This window comes from Pteropus vampyrus, unplaced genomic scaffold (genome assembly GCF_000151845.1).
Source record: "Pteropus vampyrus isolate Shadow unplaced genomic scaffold, Pvam_2.0 Scaffold1, whole genome shotgun sequence".
NCBI classification, from domain to species: domain Eukaryota; kingdom Metazoa; phylum Chordata; class Mammalia; order Chiroptera; family Pteropodidae; genus Pteropus; species Pteropus vampyrus.
Genome location: NW_011888782.1, coordinates 37785740 through 37808548, shown reverse-complemented (window position 1 = coordinate 37808548; position 22809 = coordinate 37785740). Strand labels below are relative to the sequence as shown.

At 33.1% G+C, this 22809-nt stretch overlaps 1 protein-coding gene across 8 annotated transcripts in view; it reads right to left on the bottom strand.

Moving 5' to 3' along the window:
- CBLB (Cbl proto-oncogene B) overlaps positions 1 to 22809 on the bottom strand; it is a 203145-nt gene that overhangs the window by 46805 nt on the left and 133531 nt on the right. For all 8 annotated transcript variants that reach the window (XM_023527293.1, XM_011386115.2, XM_023527297.1 and 5 more), the window contains exons 11-13: positions 9670 to 9855; positions 8045 to 8410; positions 1076 to 1170 (exon numbers count right to left, since the gene is read on the bottom strand). In XM_023527293.1, the coding sequence (XP_023383061.1) occupies positions 1076 to 1170; positions 8045 to 8410; positions 9670 to 9855 (647 nt within the window). The remainder of the gene's footprint in view (positions 1 to 1075; positions 1171 to 8044; positions 8411 to 9669; positions 9856 to 22809) is intronic.

Sequence of the window (22809 nt, the reverse complement as noted above, 5' to 3'; positions counted from 1 at the left end):
AGTCACGGAAATTTTCAAGAAATGGCACCTGAGACACAGACTTTTAGAATAAAGATTCTGAAAAGGTAGTACATAGGAAGGAACAGCAGGAAAAAACTCACAAAGTCAGTAAATAAGCAAGACAAGATTAGAGGGCAAGCATTAGGAATTACTAAACAGTAGTTGGGTAAAATTCTGTGGATCTTATTGCTAGTAGAAGAGCATAGGATAATTTAGAAGGAAAGAAAACAATGCTGGGTTTTTAATAAGAAAGTTATCTGGGGAGAGCAGAATTTAAATTAAATCAGCTGTGTGAACAAAATATATTGGAGAAAAGGCAGACAATATAAAGAGTAGGAAAATGGGAATCAGGAGACTTGGCCTTATCCTGCATTGGGGGTGGGGTGGGGTGGGGTGGGGTCGGGTAGGGGGTGTGTGTGTGTGTGTGTGTGTGTGTGTGTGTGTAACTGTCCATTGTAATCTCTTGTGTTCCCATTTTTTAAATGAAACACCAGAGTCAACTCATTTTTCTAGCTTTAAAATCCATTGATATTAATTTTGAGATCATATCCTATGATCGAGTCAGGCTCATTCAGTTGTCAAGCTACAAGGTAAAGCTAAGGCAACAGAGAAGATTAGCTGATTATGAAAAACTTCAAAAGAATAATCAACAGGATTTCGTAGCTGAATGGATTTGAGAAATGAGAAAATAGGAAAAACCAAAGATTATTTTATGATGTCAAACTAGCTAGGAAAAATGTGGTTTCTCTGACAAAGAGCTAAATTGGAAGGGAGAACTTGTTGTGCTATGTGCTACTCTACCCTCTTCTTGAATGCAGGGAGGATTAAGCTTCCCCTCCCTGTTGTTCTGTGTGTAACCTCAGAGTTTATATAAGACTTGTAGATGCTGTGGTTACCAGTAAAGAATCAGAGAGGATCTTAGTTTCTGGACTTCAGTTTATAATTCTGGCTAGGTCATTTTTACTGACGCATTTCTATTCACCCTCAATTCACTTTTTGAACTGAGAACCTCAAAACTACTATTGACAATATTTTTATATGCCTGGGCAAATGATCTGAATTCAATAAAACTTACCTGATGCTAGGAAGAAGGGCGGTAGCTAGAGGAGGAGGAGAAAGCCGTGGAGGAATATCATATTCTTCACTTCCCAGGTGACCATTGGAAAGGACCTGAAAGGAAATCAAAAGGTTAGTTGAGATTTAACTTCTGGAGGATCTTAAAATAACAGCAGCTTTTAGAAAATCTATAATTTTGAAAAGAATATTTAAATTCAGCTTATTTAAACAAATGCCATATCATATAATTTAATTAAGAGTTGCAGCACCATAATGGTTATTCACAACTACTCAAAGTAGTACCAAGTTCTATGAAGGAAAGATAATACATGATTCTTAAACATATTGACAGGTAAGGCTATAATTTCTATAAATTAGATATAGATGGGTAAGTAAATAAATAGTAATATTCCCCAAACATGATCAGTTTTTATTGAAAAGTTAAATGTTCTCTGTAAAGATTCAGGAGAGAAAAAAGCAGCACTAGTGTGATTATTTCAGTTCCTCCCAAATAAAAGTGTTCTAAATTATATCTCTCTGGGGTTAACATAACATTTTTCAACTTCTCAATAAAACAGTCCATGAGTATAACCAGAAATGCCTTTGTTCTTTTAAGCTTCAGCACTACTGGTAACTAGAGACAAGTTCTGGATTTCAAAGTACAGGCATTTTTATACATAGTTTTCAATGTGTAAACAAACAAACCAAAATGATTACCTTGCTCATAAGGTACCATAGAGAGCCAGTGTTTAATTACTGAGAATTCAGAAATTCTGATTTCCAGGATGCTCATTACATTACAGGAACTGTCTGAACAACTGCTCTCTACTAATCCAACACCTTGAAATTAAAGCAATTTAAAAAGAGAAAAATTTTGCAGAGACATATTCACAAGAAAAGATTAAATATATTTTTAAGACTTAACTTTAAGTAATATTTAGAGTTTTATCTTTGGCCTCTTTCCCAAACTCTTACCAATATTTAAAAGATGTAAGTTGATGCTGAGGAAAAAGGATGTAATGTAACTTGAATAGTCCTAGGTAACCCAATCAATGACCTACCAATTTCTTTTTTCCCCTTCATATTTCTAAAATGGTGTTGAAGCTTTATAATACAAAATTGAAAAGGCCATATCCTTCTCTATCACCTTAAAATAAGAAAAAGATCATGTTTAAAGAATACATTTGAAATATGTCAGTTTGCATTTCAAAGCTACACAATCTAAATTTTAGAGCATTAAAGTTTCATTCTAAAAACTGGCTCCTGTTCTATAGTTCCAATTTCTCTTTTTCATATCTCCCATGTTAGATTCAATATTCTATAGTTACATCGTAACAAAATATGTCTTTAAATAAACTAATTTTATCATAGGCTTCTGATTATGGACCAAATAATGAAACAAGGCAGAGTTTTTTGAATTTTGCTAGAGAGAAAACAATTTCAAGTAGATAGTAATCATTGCTAAGTTCAAAAAACCTTTAACTTGAAAAATTTCTTTTAACCAACAAATATATCAAACAATCAAACATTTGAGACAACAAATGTATCAAACCACAAATGTTCATTATGATAATAAGCATTTAAAGTCATCCTTAATTGGAGTCCTGTGAATGTTGCTGGAATAGGTACAATGTAAGATTTTTGCAATCAAATCTCTTTGATGTTTCAGTCACAAATATAGTTACAATTCATTCTGGAAAATGTAATATGGGTTTTACGTGTAATAACTGGTTTTATTAGGAGAAAGTATCTAATGTCCTGTTGACACCTAATAACATTTCAACAGTTACAAAAGGGAGATGTGGAAATAACAGTTTCTGTTGTATTGGCTCTAACAATAAGACAATCATAATTTTATATTCAGAACACTGTGAACATATATGAAAAGGAATATAAATGTAGTAAAATGTTTATTGATATTAAAAATGCTTACATCTTGCACATTAGCTAAATAAAAGAATAAACATATTAATAACAGAGCATCCGCATTTTGTACTACAAATAAATTTCAACAAGTCACACTGGCAATGGTGTCTATCATCGTTAAAAACCATGAAGCGGCAGACAGTGTTAATGATGTACTTTATCCTCTAGGAGAGCAATAACCTTGGAAAGTTAAGTGACTTGCCATAATTTTGTGAAACAATCTATTAATATGCTTTAAAATGCAAACAGCCTCTGTTTGCCTTAGACACACTGTTATTAACTCATAGTACCTCTAGGATTTCTCCTGTCTCTGAAATGCCACAGTATGTCTTTTCTGAACCATTCATTTTGTGATTGACATGTGCTGATATACTGCTTATGTTCTATGTAAGAGCATTCATGGTACACTGAATCTCTACCAGAACAAAGACTCTCCAATTTCCTCATTTTATAGGATATTCCTTCAGTGTTTTACACACAGTAGGGCTGAAATGAAAACTGACTGCTGATTGGCTTAGATGACCTTATTAATGAAGGCATTAACCAATGAAATGACTTTCCCAAGTACAAATGGAAGAAATTCATTAGTTTACTGAAATTCTCTCAGCAAATATATGCAATTTGTTTAATAACTGATCTTGCAAACTGTTCTAAAATAGGTACTGAGGGTTAACAATACACCTAATACCAAATAACTCTTCATAATCTTTCCTAATTAGTCTGATTACCCATATATGCAAACAGCAAAGGACCTCAACATACAGGTAATAGTGATTGGATGACAAGATTTTACATCATTTCATTCTAAGCGCCATGTTCCCACCTGTACTCATTTCATTAAATTTAAAATCATTTTAGCTTCCACTAACGAAAGGAATGCAATAATCAAAAACTGTGATTTTTTGGGGGTGGCTCCATAGTGTAGTGGTTAGCACGTCTGCTTTACACGCAGAAAGTCCTGGGTTCGTGCCCCAGGTAGAGCCACGGACCATACCCCCGGTGCGCCAGGCCCCAGGTGTACGCCGCGAGCGTGTGGGAGGAGATGCCCGGCCTTCAGAGATCCAGTTCTTAATAGGAAACAGCAACATCCATAGGTCAGGGGTGGAAGCGGGGGGATTTAAGAGGAGAAAAAAAATTGATTTTTTTTTTTTTTTTAGCTAAAAATAAGTATTTTATTTTCTCTGGAAATCTGAAAAGCTCGTTTGCAAATAGAACTGCAGTTCCTTGAATGTGGAGATTGCTAGCATCGACAGAAGCAGTTCGCACTGAAGTCTCACTAATTCGGGCCTTCTTTAACTCTCAGCTAAGGAAATATCTTTCTCTTCTGCCTTCCTAGCTCATCTCAAATCTACCACAATTCCATTAGACATGCTATCTACTTAAACATTCTGATCCTATTGCTCCTCTGCCGAAACAAAACAAACAAAAAAAGCCGTTAAAACTCTTTCCTGTCTACCAAATCAAACATAACCTTGTGTAGAAAATAAGTCACTCCATAACTGGTTTCAATCTACATTGCTATAGTTTTATGTATCCCGCTTACTCTTTCTATATGCCTTATATTCTGTTCAAAAGTGACTTCCTACACTATGTGTGTTTTCCCACCTCCATGCTACTCCTTCCTGTCATGTCTAAAAAAATAACACCTACCAACCTTCTAATGTCGACAGCCATGACCCTCTTACATGAAGCTTTCTTTATTCTTTCTTTACCCTGCATTTCTACTAGAATGTTTTTTTTTTTTTCTTCTTGGGGAGCCCACATTTTATTTTCTAGATGTGACTCCTGTGCCTTATCTCTTAGTTAATGGTATATGTGTCTCACCCTCACTAAACTGTACTATTTTCATTTTGTATTCCCCAACGTCTTGAATATCTAAAGTACTCATATAGATGGAACAGGCTGAAGGAACAAGAATACATTAGGGGAAGTTTAAACTTGTGAAGGAAGTATAATCTGAGTTATCATATAATTTATTATAAATTCTAGGTTATCCTAGATTAACATTTTTCTACATGCCTCAAGATAGCATTTAATCCTAATCTTGAAATTTGAAATGTTTTCTTATGATTCAGATATTATTTAAAAATTAAGATTACGGTATTTGGGACCCTTGAGGTACAGGGAAAACAAATACTTTTGTGATAATCTTGGCAGAATTAAGAAAAACCTTTTATTAGTACAAATTATAGCAACATTTTTGGGGTAGCATATATGTAACTTTTATTAGTACAAAATCCTAACACACCCTATTTTCCCTATACCACACATGTAATCCCACATATACACTACCCCAAAAATGTTGCTATAATTTGTCCTTCAACAGCATCCGATTAGAAATGGGACCAGTGTACACAGAGGACTTATGTTCCAAAAGACAGTTTTTGAGATTTACAGATAAGTTTAAGGTTGTTCGTATAAACATGAGTCTCACCACCAAAAGAGCAAAAGTCACAATCTCAAAAAGTGGAATCATTCAATGTATTTATCTAGCAACCTCTTCAACAGATTATTATACACAAGGTCATTTGAGAATAATGTCATGTGAAGTAACATGACAAGTCAGAGATAGTTTGAGTTATCACATAAAAAACAACAGTATTCTTAGTCTTTCAAGAGGAATGAATAAAGATAGTTGGATATGTCAGTATCTAGAAACAGGAGATAAATTTCAAGTTTCCAATGGTATCTGAAAACATTTTAGTGCAAATATTTTCACCTCAGATAATTAAAACCAATTAACAAACAAAAGTAAATATCTAGCCGACAAAATATTTATTAGGAAACAGGTTTATAACATGGCTAGAACCTGAGAATTCAGAGAATGAAACAGTGCTATAGGAAAAAAACCTCTTACAAGAAAATAAAACAAGATAAATAATCCTAATAACTCTTAGCTTGCAGATTCATGTTATTAAGTAAAGCATTACGTTAGCTATTTGATTATGGTAAGTGGGAGGGGAAAGAAAAGGGAATAAATGAAAGTCACAGAAAATTCTTACATTTCATTTTAACTATGAATTAGACGGCTTTTTTCCTCAGAGCTCTCTACAACTAGCAAATGGAGTAATTAAAATTTGATTTATTCTTGTTTCCCTTACCATTTATCTAGTGAAGATGCAAATAAAAAGGGCAAATGGTTCTAATGGATGATGAGAACAGGCACACTGAGAGAAGACACATGATAACAGGGACTGAGTTGTCACTCCACTTATGGGGTATTTAGTTTTATGAATTCCTCTTATGGTATTCCATATATACATTTAATTTTAATTTACAATTTTAGTACTTATCCAAGTTTTCTTATCTTTAAAGTAGGAAGGTAATACTTAAAGCATTACCTCTAATGAAAACAAGTCTAAATAGTAGTTGTTAAATTCAACACAAAAACGTATTTGTTTATATTTGGAGAGACCGATTATATCAGCCTCCAAATATCTAAATCCCCAAACTCTTAAACTTTAAAAAAAATAACTGCATACTAGGTATATAGGGTGAGAACACATTGTAACATTTACCATTTTCATTAAAAAGATGAGTCTTTCTTAAATCAAAATAATTTCCCTTTCCCTTTCATCCCCTCACCTTAGTAATAGACTCTTATTGTATGTCATCTACCTATAGAAACTACTGCTCTTCTAAAGAGAGAGAAAAAAAAAAGAAAAACCTATTTTAAACAAGAAAATTACACTCTACTTTTGGCTGAAGGCCAGTGTTGGAAGAATATATAAAACCATCTGTACTGGTGTATATTATGGTCATCTTCTTCCTTCAAGTCCTTCCTGCACTACCCCCACCCACTCTCAACCCCAGCATGCAAACACTTTTTGCTTCTATCATCAGATTAAATATTGTAGTAATAGCAGGCAAGTTATTCAGTGCTTACCAAGTATTCACTAGGAACTATGCTAAATAAGAGAGGAAGGGACAAAAGAGAAGATGAGTTTGTTTGGTTTTTTTTTAAAAAAAGGACAAGTATTTTGAATGAAAATGTCAACTGTTAAAATTTATTCTGAAACTCCACATCTAGCTATTATTTTTGGGTTTATTCCAAAATAGAAGAGGTGGAGGATTTAGATATTCAGCGAATAACTATTCTCCTAGATAGTAGGTACAATTGTACGCACACATACACATAGAAGGTGAATACATGTTATATTTCACACTTCTTTGTTTCTTGAATATATTACAGGGCAAATTTGTTAACTGCAAGCCATTATTTTTAAGAAATAAATTACTTCCTTGAAACAACAATTTAAGATCAATAGAGATGGGTTCACTTTGATATTAAAGTCTTCAAAATAGGTAAGCCTCAATTATTTGATCACAGAGCCAGAAATGAAAGCAAATATCAGAATATAAGCAATTCTGCCAAGGGCCTACAAAGAATTCTACACTCAATGATTTCTGCTGCTATCTCTTTGGTTTCTTACAAGCTTAAATTCTTTCCTGGACATAAAAATGGTGGTGGTGGTATCCTTCAAGAATGTGTGAGAGCCTCTTTCAATTTTATGGAGAAGTAGTTTGCTTTGTAAAAATGACCTGGACTTGGTGCTTTCTTTATGTGAGAAGTTCGTTTTACCTGGTTGCATAAGGTATACTGTACTAGGCAACAACAATTATAATGATTTATGATTGTTGTAATTATACAACTTATTTAAAAATTAAATAGAAAAAGGAGAGCTAAAAATAATAGTGTTAATTCTCCCATAAAATAAGGGAAGGCAAAATAAACCTCTGGCAAATTGTTTAGTGTCTTCACATTAAAATTAAATCATTACGTAGAACCTTTTTCTTGACTTCTTTTCAATTCAAGTTTTAATGAGTTTCTGATTATTTATATCTTGGAGATAATTACGGACCTGCAAGGAAGTACTGCACTAGGCAAAAAAAAACAAAAAAAAACAAAAAACAAAACCACACACACACACACACACACACACACACACACACACACCCCAACAACAACAACAACAACAAAAAACACTATCCAACTTTTATACTACCTCCTATCAGAAGAGTTTAAGCAGATTATTTAGCTTCTGTTCTGCATATTTCTTACCTTGGCTCCTTCTAAAGGCAAATCATGGCGTCTGTGTTTCCGCATAAGCACTGGGTCAGAGCCCATTCTACTGTGTCTTCCGTTTACATTTGAACTTGCTGTGATTCCAGGCTTCGGAGAGCCATCTCCTAGGAGGCGACATCCCACTGACTGATTAGTCCCAAATATATCTCGAGGGCACCAGGCTTCAAGAGGCATTGGCTGGTCTCTGGAAGGCACACTATCCACATGATGGAAGTGACGGCTCAGTCTATTGTCAGGTGGGATAGGGGGAGGTCTTTCAGGTGGAGGGGGAGGAGGATCTCTTAAGGGAGGAGGTGGTGCTGGGAGTGGTTTATCTTGTTTTCTCACCATGCAAGGAGAAGACTAAGGAGACACATAGGGAAAAATAAACAAACAAATAAATAATTGTACCTGCACTGAAATGACTTCAACTAATATATTATTGCTTTTGTTTTCTAAGCAATAATGGAGCTTTATTAGATTCCTTATGCCATCTTTTCATAAGTTTCTTTTTATCACCAGTTAATGAAATTTTAAAAAGTTAATGAAAGACTCATAAGTGAATTTCATTAGGTTTTTTTTTTTTTTTTTTGTGAAGAAATGAGTACATAAACTCGAATGTTAGAATTGCAGACAATACAGGAAAAAGTAGCAGGATACCCAAATTATATGATAATTTTGACTGGCTGACAATAAAATGATATTGAAAGTATAAGCTCCTGAATTGAAACTATGTGACTTGCATAACTTTCATTTTTATATACTTGGTTCATCTGATGAAAGGTTTGTGCTTTTGTCAGAAAATATTAGAGAGAAAAGGAATATGTTGTATACTTACATAATTCTGCCTAAGTAACACTCTAAGTAACATTCTAAGTTTTAATACGATCTTAAAATTAAGTTAACCATAATGTAGAAAAATTAACTACTACTAAAACATTGTGCTTCCAACTAATTTTAGACTGTAAAGTATATTACCAAATGGAGTTTTTTTTTAAATCTTGTATTTAATTAAGTAAAATATCCCCTTATCAAATTTGGAAAAAAATCCACACAGAACTAAAGTGTGGGCTTAGGATTACAGAGTTAGAATTATGTCTTTAATATTGAACAGTAATGTAATTACTCAGCAAATGCTGTAATTCTTTGTAATTAATTGCTTCAAGTATGAAAAGTACATATAATTTTCTTCTGAGTCACCTCGAACATGGGTGATAATTTATTACACCTTAAGCCCTTATGCAAATATACTCCCATCACATTTTTCTTGTCATGACACTATGAAAATGAGTGTAAAATACCATTTGATAAGAGTATTTTAATATACATAATGGCCTTTTAAATCCACTTTACAGAATAACTGTACCTAGAGTGCTATTTATTTTAGCAAATTAGGGGGCTATTACAGACATGTGCTCTCTCTGAGTAATAAAGTAACTTTTCTAATAATACAGCAAGGAATATGATAGTGAGTTCACCATAAACAAAATGAGAAATCCATCAAAGTTGTTCAGAAACAATTAAGAGCACAGGAAATATGAGAAAAGAAATTTAAAAGAACCTGAGTAATGAATAACTGTCATATAAAATTATTATCTGTGTTTTTAATTAAATCGATTTACCTTTGGTGAACCAGTTGGGCTGCCACAGGGAGACCGAACTATGCCTTTCTGAATTAGGTCCAGGCGAGGAGGCACGGGTGGCAGGCTCAGATGTGGGATCTGGAGAGGGTCCGGCTGTGGCTTTCTTCTCTGTGCCAGAGGGGAGGACCCTGGTGATGTGACTGGTGAATTCTGCCTGTCAGTGCACTAGAAAAGAAAAAAGATAAAGAAACTGTTTATTTGATATATAAAGTGTGTTCCTTTCAATTCTTAAGGAAGACATTTGGTTTTGAGAAGGTGTCTGCCATTGAACATCTGTTGAAATAAATTCACTTAGTAACTCTGATTAATAGATCAGAAAGCTCACATTGTCCCTCAAGGGCGGTATTATGTAAAGAATAAGTGGATAAGTTTCTTCCACATATTTCAAAAAGGGCTTAGGGAAAAAGACTAGCAAAAGCATAGTTTAAAAGCAATCGAATGCAAACATTCTTCTAGAAGCCCATCTACACTACATTTTAGGAAAAAACCAGAAACACAATGCAGTAATGCACATTGCTCTTAATTATCAGTAGTGTAGAACTTTCTTTGGTCCTTGATTTGTAGTTCATTCTAAAACTTAGACACAATTTTGTTCCATATAAAACATGTATCCAGCATGTAGTTTACTTCTTACAAACCAATTAAATCAGGCAGGGTTAAAAAAATTGTGTATTTATAATAAACAATTTTGAAACCAAATATTTCTTTCCAAGCCTTCACATGGACAAGAAATTCTCAAGTTAAATGTTTTTCTTTAAAAACAAACAAATCTAGGAAAGTCTATACTTCTGCTAAAAACTGATGTAGTTCTATGCTACTACAGGTTTTCAATCTTGTATGGTAGATAGCATCAAAAAGTCAATAAGTACCTCAGTTTCTACGTGTATAACCCTTTCTACTTTGGAATTTATTTTTATTGTGAAATAACCTGAGTGTTACTTAGTATAAAAGCCATACTAATTAATCAAATAGCCTCACTAGGATAAATGACATTCTGTTCTGAAGTATCAGGTGGTACCCTTTTCAAGACTAAGTTACTAGCTCTTTAAAGAGCTAGGCTTAATTTTTACACCACTGCATTGAACTAGCATGCTTTGATATTCACCTGTTTCCTAATATTAGTATTTATAAAGAGTTTTAATGTTGTTAAGCCATTTCCCCCACCCTGATATTACTCACCTTTTTTATAAAAATAGTCTATGTCAACAATTAACAATTTAATTCAAACTCTAGCAACTGTGAGAAAGATTTAGCCATTCTGTGTTAATCTGAGATGGGATAATAAATTTGTGTTCACATCCACACTTAGTTACATTGTGTAAAACATTCTTTCTAATTAACTAAAATTGGGGTTTTTTTTTCTGATGTTTTTCTTGTGATTAGACTGGGGTTGTTGGTTTTTGGAAGGAAGACCACAGAGGTAAAGAAACATTTTAACCATATCATATCCAGGGTCCACACTATCAATATGATTCATTACTGCTGATGACCTTGATTACGTGGCTGAGGTATTAACTGTCAAGGTTTCTTCACTATAAAGTTCATTCTCTTTTCTCCCCTTTCCCTACTGTACTCTGTGCAAAGAAGTCACTATGCACAGCCCACACTTAAGGAGTGAGGAGTTATTCTCCCCTTTGTAAAGATTTTTTTAAATAAATTTGAGTGGCCCAACAAGAAGCTTCTAGACCATATCTCAGAAATGCCTGAATACTGTAATGACATTGCTGAACTCTCAAGTCTGTCTCTCTTAACTGATGCCAAATAATTTAAAATAGGTCAATACATTTAGACATCATTTTATGACAATTTTAAGAAGCTTTTCTTTTTAGTAATTGCATGATTCTTTTTTTTATAGCTCTTACCTGTGATAAGGCAAAAAATATTTTCAATTGTTACTAAAGAAGAAAAAGTAGAAACTCCACAGTCATAAACTGATTTTAATGTAGTGATTCTTTACAAAATAACAATTCTACCCAAAAAGTCATGGGGCCTCACATGGTCATGAATGTGAACCTTATGGAGTTAAATCAATCCCAAAATGGTCACAGACAGAAAAGAAAGAATTCCTGACGTAAAGCTATGTGCATCACAGTATAATAGCATTTCAGATCAGGAGATGTCACAGGACATCTAATTCTTTACGACTCCCATTAGGATCAATTACATTCTCTGAGAACTAGCAAAACTTACCTGATAAAAATACTTTGTTGATCTGGTTATTGTCCTTTACAAAAAAGACTCAAGAAGCAAAACTATCCAAAAATTCCTACCCCGAACAATTTTTTATATGTATACAGAGAACACACAGTACTTCATTAATTTAGTTACTTGCACAGAAATTTTTCAGCGCTAAGCACACACACTGCAAAGACTGCTTAACAGACCTATGCTTCTTTACACACTTTTCTTCCACAACTACCTTCCTGCTCTCCTCAACACCTGAAACAGGAAGGGGAATTCTGACAGAACCAACAGCCCACCATCACCATCGGAGCTTGACTTCATTTTAATTACTAATATTTAAGCAATTATCAAATTCCTCTTATGTTAGATAATGGGATGGATTTTATTTAAAGTTGGTGAATTGTTAGATATCAAAAGGGTATAATGAAAATCCCTGAGACAGACATACAAACCAACATGTACGGTACAGCAGGAACCTTAAACTCCTTGGTACTTGCAGATGAGCACATTGTTTTACAGATTTGTGAATGTAACTGGAAGCAGACCCTGCTTAGCATGATTCATGTTATATTCTCAAGGTGACTACAGATTGTCCTTCTGAAAAACTAATTCATTTTGAAGCATGACAGTTTCTGTAAGTTGGCTTAGGTAGAAGCATTTTATGGAGAAAATATCTGTGGTGAAGAAACAAAAAACATTTTATCTTGATTGATTGTGTGGACTAAATTCACCATAACATCCATTTTCTCCAGTTCTCTTAAGTTATAGTAAGATTCCCATATAAGAGTAGATAATTTAACAGTCAATGCCCTTTAGACAGTAATGCATTACTTTTTGCTGAATCCTTTGCTATCCCTACGAACAATTCTGCAAGTAGTGTACTGGAACTTTCCATTAACTTTTATTGCTGGTAAAATTCAGTGCTATGAACATCTGTAAACATTTTTAGTAGATGGTTTTAGTAGATGGTAATATAAGAGGTCACTTTTAATTTATTTGAATAGTTACCATTTTCTTTTCTTCCTATTTGCAAGTCTTAAGAGGAAAGAAGCCTAACACAATGCTTTATACTTCAGTTCATAATTAAATTTTTAGATGAAACATTAAAAATTCATGATATCAAAATTTACAGAATAGACAGTTTGCCATATTTTCCCTTCTGAAAATAAAGAGAAGCAAAATTGATAATGTAGATTTAAATTATTTCTTCTTTAAACTACACCTCTGTCTCTATATAATATTGGAATATTTAATGTCTTTTTAAAAACTTTAATTTCTAGAGTATCAGAATTTTCTCGTTACAGGACGTTATCAGGTACAACAAATGTCTCTAAAGCAGAGATGTAACAAAGGGATGTAGCCAGTCATCTTTAGTTTACTGATATAAATTATTCCCTACATAGCTTTCACAAAGAGCTCCCTCAGTCCATCTGTATGCCTTCTTTTTCCACAGGTCTAATCCTCATCCAAAGATCACTTATGCCATTTATTTTTCTCTACTTCTGGTAGGCGATAAAGGGAGTTGGGGAAAAACAATAAACCTGGACAATCTTCAGGTTTAAATTCTAAGACTGTGAACTATGCTGACTTAATCACCTCTTACTGGTTTGTCCAGTATTCCTCATAATCATTACCATTTCTATTCTTTATTGAAATGCAGATTTAAGACATATACATGAAACATCTTAAATAGAGGATTAGGAGAACATTTATTTAAATTTTAAAGAAATTTAAATAATAACAGGTAGATATTTTGTCAGATAGGGATACCCTTGATTGGAATATGTGAATTTCAAGCCTGGCTGTCAAACTAAGGTTCTAATGGCAACTGATTATAATGGATTTAAAAAAACTCATATAATTAAATGTATAATCTGACTTCATACACATATATTTCTTATTTAATATTTAAATTTCAGCTAGAACTTTATAATGCCATGGTCTTGCACACATCACCACCTAGTGCTATTGTTTCCTGCAGATTATGGAGTGAGGTTAATCCATTTTGTGGAGACTTTATTGGCTAATGAAATTTAATGAAGTATGATAAAATTAAAGCTACTATAAAACATTTAATTTTTATTTGGGTGATATATTTTGATACAGAAGTGACAGATGTGATCTATATAACCTGTCCGGTCAAAACTTATTCATCTTCACTACCAGAAGATAACTATCAGAGGTATCTTTAAACAAAGTGTTCCCATCCTTATTTTTCTTTTTTGTCCTCTACAATTCCTCTCCCAATCAGGCCTAAACAAAGCAATGGTAACAAAATCAAATATCTAAACATATAGATATTTGTAGACTAAATTCGTAGAACGCATTCAAAAGTCAAACAGAAATGCTGCTTGGATTATCTGCTGTTATTAACACTGACCATTAGGATAAAAATCTAGAATTGAATTTAATAAATATTTTTATTTTTTCACATTGACCTAAAGAGTGTTTTAAATATAGAAATAACAAATTATAAGAGGAATAATAGTTTAAGAATAAGAGTGGGTTCATGAGTTTCGGGGTATAAATGTTGTCAAACTGTTTACTGTAATAAATGAGTTTTACCTGTTTGGGTACTCCTCTACTCCTGTTTTTTTAAATTATGTTTTCATTTAATTTTTTTCTCATTATTAACATAATTTCACTGCATAAAATTTTGGAGCTATAGGAAAATATAGAGTTGTTCTGAAAACATCTATACAGAACCACTGCTTATGGTTCCTAATCACATATACAATTTTTAATCCACTCTATATTGGTTAACTTTATACCAAAAGATCTAAGCATTCTATATAAATATATATTTATATATTTATATAAATATATATAAATATATAAATATATATATTTAATTATATGTCTATATCAATCTTAACTATTCCCTGGCTATGAACACTTATGCTGTTCTCAAGTTTTCTTGATTAAAAAGTGATAACATAAAGAAGTCTTTGATCATATACGTTTTGATTTTTAAAGACAGAATCCTGGAATGTTTTGAGCACAGGATAATAAACTCATAACTAGGTAAAAGTTGAGGAATATTCATAAGACCCTTTTGCTATCCAGATGGTGAAACCAATTTATTCTTCTACCAACTGCGTGATGGTTACGTTACCCTTGCACAAACCTCAAAAGCACAGAGTATATTTAGTTTTCAATTTTTGTTTACTGACACTTGATTGACGTTTTAATGGCCATGCTGATGTTTAAATTTGAATTTAATGAATAATCAGAAAAAATTACAATATTTGTTTGCCATGTATACTTCTTCTTTTGGTTACTGGCTTTTTATGTTTTATTCCATAAGAATATCTATCATATTCTCTTATTTACCCCTCACTGACATGAGTGAGCTCTTTATATATTAGGATAATTAACCTCTCTTACAACTGTTATAACTTTTTTCCCACTTTAATATACTTTCTAATTAATTTATGGTACAGATTTTATCTCTGCTCTTCTGGTTTTAATCTCCTAATGAATAAATAAAATTTAATTAGTATAATAAAAAGACATTCATCAAGGGATTCTTAAAAGAATCCTGTCTTTTCTTTTCATTGCTTTAAATGAATTCTTTTCTTTGTTACTCCATCATTACCTATCCACTCTATTAAGGATAAAGAAATACAGAGCTATGAAAAAAATAACCAGTAAAGTATAGAGAAATAGGATATGGACACAGAATTAACTGTGCAGAAGTTGTTACACAATATAAAAAAAATCATTTATATAGAGGTAACTGGAAGAGTTGTGAAGAATGGTGTGATTCTTTCAAGTTAAATCCTGTTATATTTCTTTATCTCAATTTTAGATAATATTCACTTTTTTCTAGTATTACACTTGCTTTCAGAACTTTAGAATAAATTATTTTTTTTTTCTTTTAACTCCTTTCAAAATACAGAAGCTGGGCACCTTAATTCCTGCCTGTATTATCATACCTGCATATTTGTCTGACAATTTCTCTTAAGTTCTTTAATACTAGTAGCTGATGAGTATGCCTTTAATAAATTAGAATCCTGGTGCTCTAGAAACTTAAAGACCATATTTGAATTCTTTTGATTCTGTCTATATAGTCACCAATTTTCCCCAGCCCGTTGCTTCCTAAAATGAATAAATGATATTCTTTATTTCTCTGACAAAATTTACAGAATTCTTTAGCACTCAGAATAGGATTCTAATGACTACCATAATGAATAAATAAATCCAAATTTGCAACTTTAATAGAAAATCCTGAGAGAAAAGGCCCCAAAAGTAAAGTAGTCAAAAGCCTTCTCAACAGGCTCGGAAATTACCAATAATAATCAGGGACTCATTCTATTTTAGTCACTCTTCATTTTATCCACACCTTCTAAAGAGTGATTTTATAAAAGCTTTAATAAGATCCATTATTATGGAAATGGAAAAACATTTGGTAAGGAACTTCAAACCCAGCCAGACTATTATTAAAAACAGGACAAGAGAAAACTTCTCCAATTACTAATAAGATGAGAGTTCTGACAATCCCATAGATAATCAGTCAATTTTATAATATTTCTAACAAGATTTTTACTTAATAAATTTTCATATCTGAACAAGATAGATACATGTATAAAGATGATGAGAAGGGCTCTCAGAGTGTCAACATTTTTGTCTAAATGAATGAAAATTAATGAAGGGCACTGATAAAACTTTTATCACATAAAATATAATATTCTAAGTATACTTTCCTTGCTACTATTGTCTTTGTTCCTTTCTCATATTTTGTGAACATAACAAAATCTAGTCTTTAAAATAATACTCTATATAGACTATTATTCAGAAAGTATTCATTAGACACATTTATACACATTCATAAGTAACTTATAGGATAAGTATAAATAATTGATGTTATCTATTTTGAAGTACCTGTACTATTGTTCCATTTTAGATAACAAAAGCTGATATGAGGAATGTGCTGTAAGGGCAATACTATCATTTCCTGCTTATCCACAGCATACTTCCAAAAGCCTCAATCTGTAGGAATTTAGAAAGAAACTCAAAATGAAAAAGAGAAGTTCTTCCACTTTGATCTATAGAGTCAATGCAATCCCAATCAAAATCCCAGCATGTTATTTTGTGGATCATCCACAAACTGATTCTAAGGTTTATATAAAGACAAAAGACCCAGAATAGCCAACACGATATTAAAAAACCGACACTACCTGACTTCAAGACCTCCTACGAAACTACAGAAGTAGACTGTGTGGTATGGACAAAGAATAGCCAAATACATCAATGGTACACAATAAAGAGCCCCAAAATAGACCCACACAAAAATAGTAAACTGATCTTTGACAAAGGAGCAAAAGTAATACAATGAAGCAAAAACAGTTTTTCAACAAATGTTTCTAAAACAACTGACATCTGTACGCCAAAAAAAAAAAAAAAAATAGACACAGACTTTACAGCCTTCATAAAAAATAATTCAAAGTGAATCACAACTCTAAATGTAAAATGTGAAATTATCCAATTCCTCGAAGATAACATAGGAGAAATATAGATGACCTTGGGTTTGGTGATCGCTTTTAAAATACAACACCAAGCACATGATTCATGAGAGAAATAATAATCTGGACATTATTAAAATTAAAAATGTCTGCACTGTGAAAGAAACTATCAAGAGAATAAAAGGGCAAGTCACAGATAAGAGGAAAATATTTAGAAAAGACATATCTGATAAAGGACTGTTACCTAAAATATATGAAGAACTCTTAAAACTCAACAATAAGAAAATTAACAATTGGATTAAAAAGTGGGTGCAGGACCTTAACAGAAACCTCACTGAAGATATACAAATGGCAAATAAGCATATGAAAAGATGCTGTACATCGTATGTCATCAGGCAAATGTAAATTAAAACAAAAATGACACTAGTGTATACCATTTTGAATGGCAAAAATCCAGAACACTGACATCACCAAATGCTATTGAGGATGTGGAGCAACAGGAACTCTCACTCACTGCTGGTAGGAATGCAATACGGTCGATACTTTGGAAGACAGTTTGGTACTTTCTTACAGACTACACATACTCTTATCACTCAATACAGCAATCATACACTTTGGTATTTACTGAAAAGAGTTGAAAACTTTTGGCCACATAAAAATCTGCACAGAGATGTTTACAACTGCTTTATTAATTTAATTGCCTAAACTTGGCAGTAACCAAGGTGTCCTTCATTAAGTGAATGGATAAATAAAATGTGATACATCCAAACAATGGAATATTATTCAGTACTAAAAAGAAATGAGCTATATCAAGCCATGAAAAGACATGGAGGAATCTTAAATGCATATCACTAAGTGAAAGAAGCTAATCTGAAAAGGCTACCAAATGATTCCAACTATATGACATTCTAGAAAAGGCAAAACTAGGAATACAGTAAAAAGATCAATTGTTGCTGGGAATTGGGGCTGGGAAAGATGAATGGGCAGAACACAGAGGACTTTTAGGGTAGTGAAAATACTTTGCACAATACTATAATGGTGGACATGTGTCACTATACATTTGTTCAAACACATAGAATGTACAACACCAACAGTGAACGCTAATGTAAACTATGGACTTTGGATGGTAATGGCATGTCAATGTAGGTTCATTAATTCTAACAAATGTACCACTCTGGAGGGGGACGCCGATAACAGGCAGGCTATGCAAGTATGGGGGCAAGGAGTGCATAAGAAATCTCTCTATGTTCCCTCCAATTTAGCTGCTCTAAAAGTCTTAAAATACAAAATAACACAAAAACAAAACCACCACCACCACCACCACCACCACCACCACCACAAGTCCTCTAAATAAGGGAGTAAATTCTGCTTCATTTCTCCCCATAGGAAGGGAATGTAGGCAACTTTGCTACTTTACTAAGAACATGGATATCTGTTTGTGTGTAAAGTGAAGTTCACTATTTTAATTATTATTATTGTTTATGTTCCAATAACTTCTGGAAATTTTCAGATACTACAAATTAGAAGCAATGAAGACCAGGAAAATGGTTGGAAACAAACTTGAAGAAATATCGACTGGAGTAAGAGGTGACGTTTCTTTGAGGTTTGACAGGGAGATGGTCAATAAAATTGCCAAAAAGGGTCTACTTCAAACGGCCTCACAATAACCCCAAGGGCACAGTTATATTAAAATGTTAAACACTGTTAACTACACAGAGCTATATGGTTTCTCCTTGAAGTACCTTTCATGAGAATGTAATTGGTTTGTCGCCAGCTTCCAAAATCCTGAAATTTCTTTGAAGTTTCATATTTTACTTCAAACATTCCTATGGATTTTGCATCCTGATCCAGATACATGTGATTTAAATTTAAATTTGTGGTTCTCTCTTTGTGCAACCTCCCCCTTAAATCTTACAGCAAAATGTAAGCTTCAAGAAGTATGTCATGTTGATTGTAGTGGCTTCTTATGCCCTTTGATTCACTAAGTTGCACAACCAATTTTGAGAAGTCAGGGAATGGTGACTATAATTCAGCAATACTTTCATAAAAATGGCTGAGAAACAAGAACATTCTGGGAATTAAAGGAAAAAACTTCAGTCAGTGAAAAATGCCCTCATGTGAAACACCCATCGCTCCAAAATACCAGGTATAGCTGGTTTGAATGCAATTGCTATTTAGTTACTGTAATTCTTCACCCTACTTTTGAGAATATTTAATCATTTCTATTTATGTATGTAGAAAATAAGACTACTGTAAGCTTATCTAAATTATTTAGTCCTTAAAACACAGTATCAGCTGACATGTTGTCAACTTTAAATTTTCTCTGAGTTTTAAACATAAAAGATGGTTCTATAGTAAATTATTTTTAATGTGGCCAGACAATGAAATCATAACTATGTACAGATATTAATACATTAGAAAATACAACCAACTGCTTGCCAAACTTACATAGTTTTGGTGTCTAATTCTTCTTAAACAATGATAAATAACAGTAACTAAAATAAAAAAACTTCCATAGACATCTCGAAAACACTGAATTCTCAGAGGAACAGCATTACTTCAGGAGTTTTAAGTAACACTATATAAAAAGTAATATTAATAACAACCAATACTTAACATTTACTGTGTATCAGTATTGTTCCAATGGCTTTACATATATTAACTCATTTAATTTCAACCCTCAGAGGTAGAGTTTCACAGGCACAGGGGGTTAAATAACCAATGCGAAGGCACACAGATTCTAAGCAGCAAAACTAGAATATGAATGCAGGCTGCCGAAGTCCAGAGACCATAGCATTCTTAAGAAAAGTACAGTTAGGAACCATGTCACCACTGATCAGTTAAAAAACAAAACAAAAACTTTCTCAATGGCAATACTGGGCATCAGGCACTACGCAAGTGTGTGAAAATGAAAAGAGGAGCAAGCAGCAGCCTCTGCCCTCCAGGAGCTCGGTTGACCTCAGGAGGCCAACCCTAAACTAAGTACAAGAGTTCAAGTGCTTATTTCTCCTAAACTGCTACATATTCAAAACATTTTTGAGGAATACATAAAAATGTCTTCAAGGTTCTCTGTAACATCATATAGCACTTGGACAAGGCAGTTCTTACTTTGTTAGTCACATACTAACAATGAAAATGCTATTATTTTGCATGTAGAACTTTAAGGATATCAGTAAACATAGTGCAATTAAATGGCAAACATGTACCTGTGACTCTGGATTGCTTACTGTCATCCACGACTTTACCTGTGTTGCACAGTGGGAGATGTGACGACGACTAGCATGAAGTCAGAATCATTCTTCCTGGGTTGCACTATCCCATAGACTGCAGGATGTTTCACATATCTCGCCCTGCCCACTAAATGCCAGTGATTTCAGCCACCCCTCAGTTACTGTGAAAACCAAAAATGGCCTGACACATTTCTGAACACCCTCAGGAGGCAGAACTACCCAGAGTTGAGAACCACATTCTACATTGTGAATGTCTATTGTTATTGCTGTATTTCACCTTTAATTCTTGTCCTTAACTGCTTCAGCAAAGCCTCCAGCCCTATGGCTGGAATTAAGTCACATTAAAAAGGTGACACTCTTCTAAAAACACTGCAGACGCTGATCTGTAAACATAAACACTTTCCTCATGATCAGGAATACTATGGATCCTTCTTCACATTTATGATTATTAGAAAAAGCAAGAATTAGATGCTATGTTATTTTTCATTAGTAGTATGTATTTTAATTGATGGTGGTGACATTAGGAGGATGTATAAAAAAAGATAAAAGACAATTCCCTTGACCTATAGTGACACCTGTTTTTGCTCTAATATGACAATTTGTTAAAGATTTTAAATACTTTTTAGAAAATGTAATGTTTAAAAACCAAAAGATTCATCCACTAAGTCAAGTTGTCACTATTTTTATTTTGTATGCAAGTCTTTATTTTGTTTGTAATTTTATGTATTTGGTGAATAATACATTCTATAGACATAATTGCTAAGGAACTGTTAAGACTCCACTTTACACCTTTGGCAAAATGAAACAAAATTCTGACTAGCAACAGACACCTTTTCTAAGCTTTGATCTGACTGAAGCCAGAGAGAGGAATGTGATCTTACAATCACACCCTGGACTTCCTGTGAGGACTCACATCAGATCCAATTATCCTAGAAATTCTGACAGATCAAGATACAGGTAATCATCCAATCTTAAGCAAAATCTCAAACATCTTCTAGTTAAAATCATAAAATAGACTATATAAAGGAAGGTGACCAATACGTTATATTACAGATTTATAGGTTCTATTTGCTTCTGTAAGATTAGCATTATTAAACAAACTTAACTGATAAAAATACAATCTATATGTTTAGTATCCTAGTATTTATAAAGTCCAGTTGTGGGATATCACCATAGAAACAGGAATATACAAAGAGCTCAGTCCTCTATACGATGGAAACACTGCTAATTTAAAGAATATGATATGCTTAAGATAGGCAGAAATGATTCCACAATATAGTCATCAGCCTGTTCATAAAGGAGGAGAAAGATGAGCATTTGAAAAGGCAGATAAAAAAAGCTGAATCATTCTGCTGGACAATACTGACTGTCACTTTTGGAGTTAAGAAAAAGAAATGGTTTTAAAATGAATGAATAAATGAATAAGACAAAAGAATGAGTAAAAAAAAAAAAAGAGGAAAAAAATTAGGTAGGTAGAAGAGCTATTATGTCAAAATTACCATGTGATATTTATGATCTCAACTGTAAGACAGAACTAGATAAAACCTATAATTTGATTTTTGTACATATATCTTCAGTCTTCAGATTGGAACAAAGATAAAAAGATGTGTAAGATCAGGTCACTGCCCTCAAAAAGCGTGTGAGCATGCATGTGCATTTATTATGTCATTTAGCAAACAGTCACTGAGTCTGTTTAGGTGTCAGGGAACACAAAGATAAATAACACACTGGCCCTGGCCTTAAGAATTAATAGTCTAAATGAGAAGACAGTCCTCTAAACAAAACATTAACAATTTATTGTAACTGCTGAAATAGAAGTACTTCTAAAGTGCTATGGGAATATAACGTCATAGCAATATTTTCCTCAGTTATTCAGAAAGAACTGATGCTTGTATCTATACTAAAATTTAGGTTTTACTGAAAGTTGAGTGGCAGTGATTTATGAATATTATAAAATTCACAATCTGTTTGACTAGAGGCAGATCACTGCGCAGACATTTAATTGAAATATTTTCCTCAACTTAAAAAACAAATAATTACAAGTTTTCTAAATTTCACTAACTGCCATAGGAATGTACAGAAATAACAGTGACTGCAGTGAAAGCTTTATTAAATGACACTGTTGACTGCCCAAAGAGCCACCGAAGTGGGACTTCTGGGACAACAATGTCTGGGGGTATCATTCTCTTCTTCAGGTAAACTAAAGAGAAGATTAATATAAAAAAAATCTCTCGGCTCCC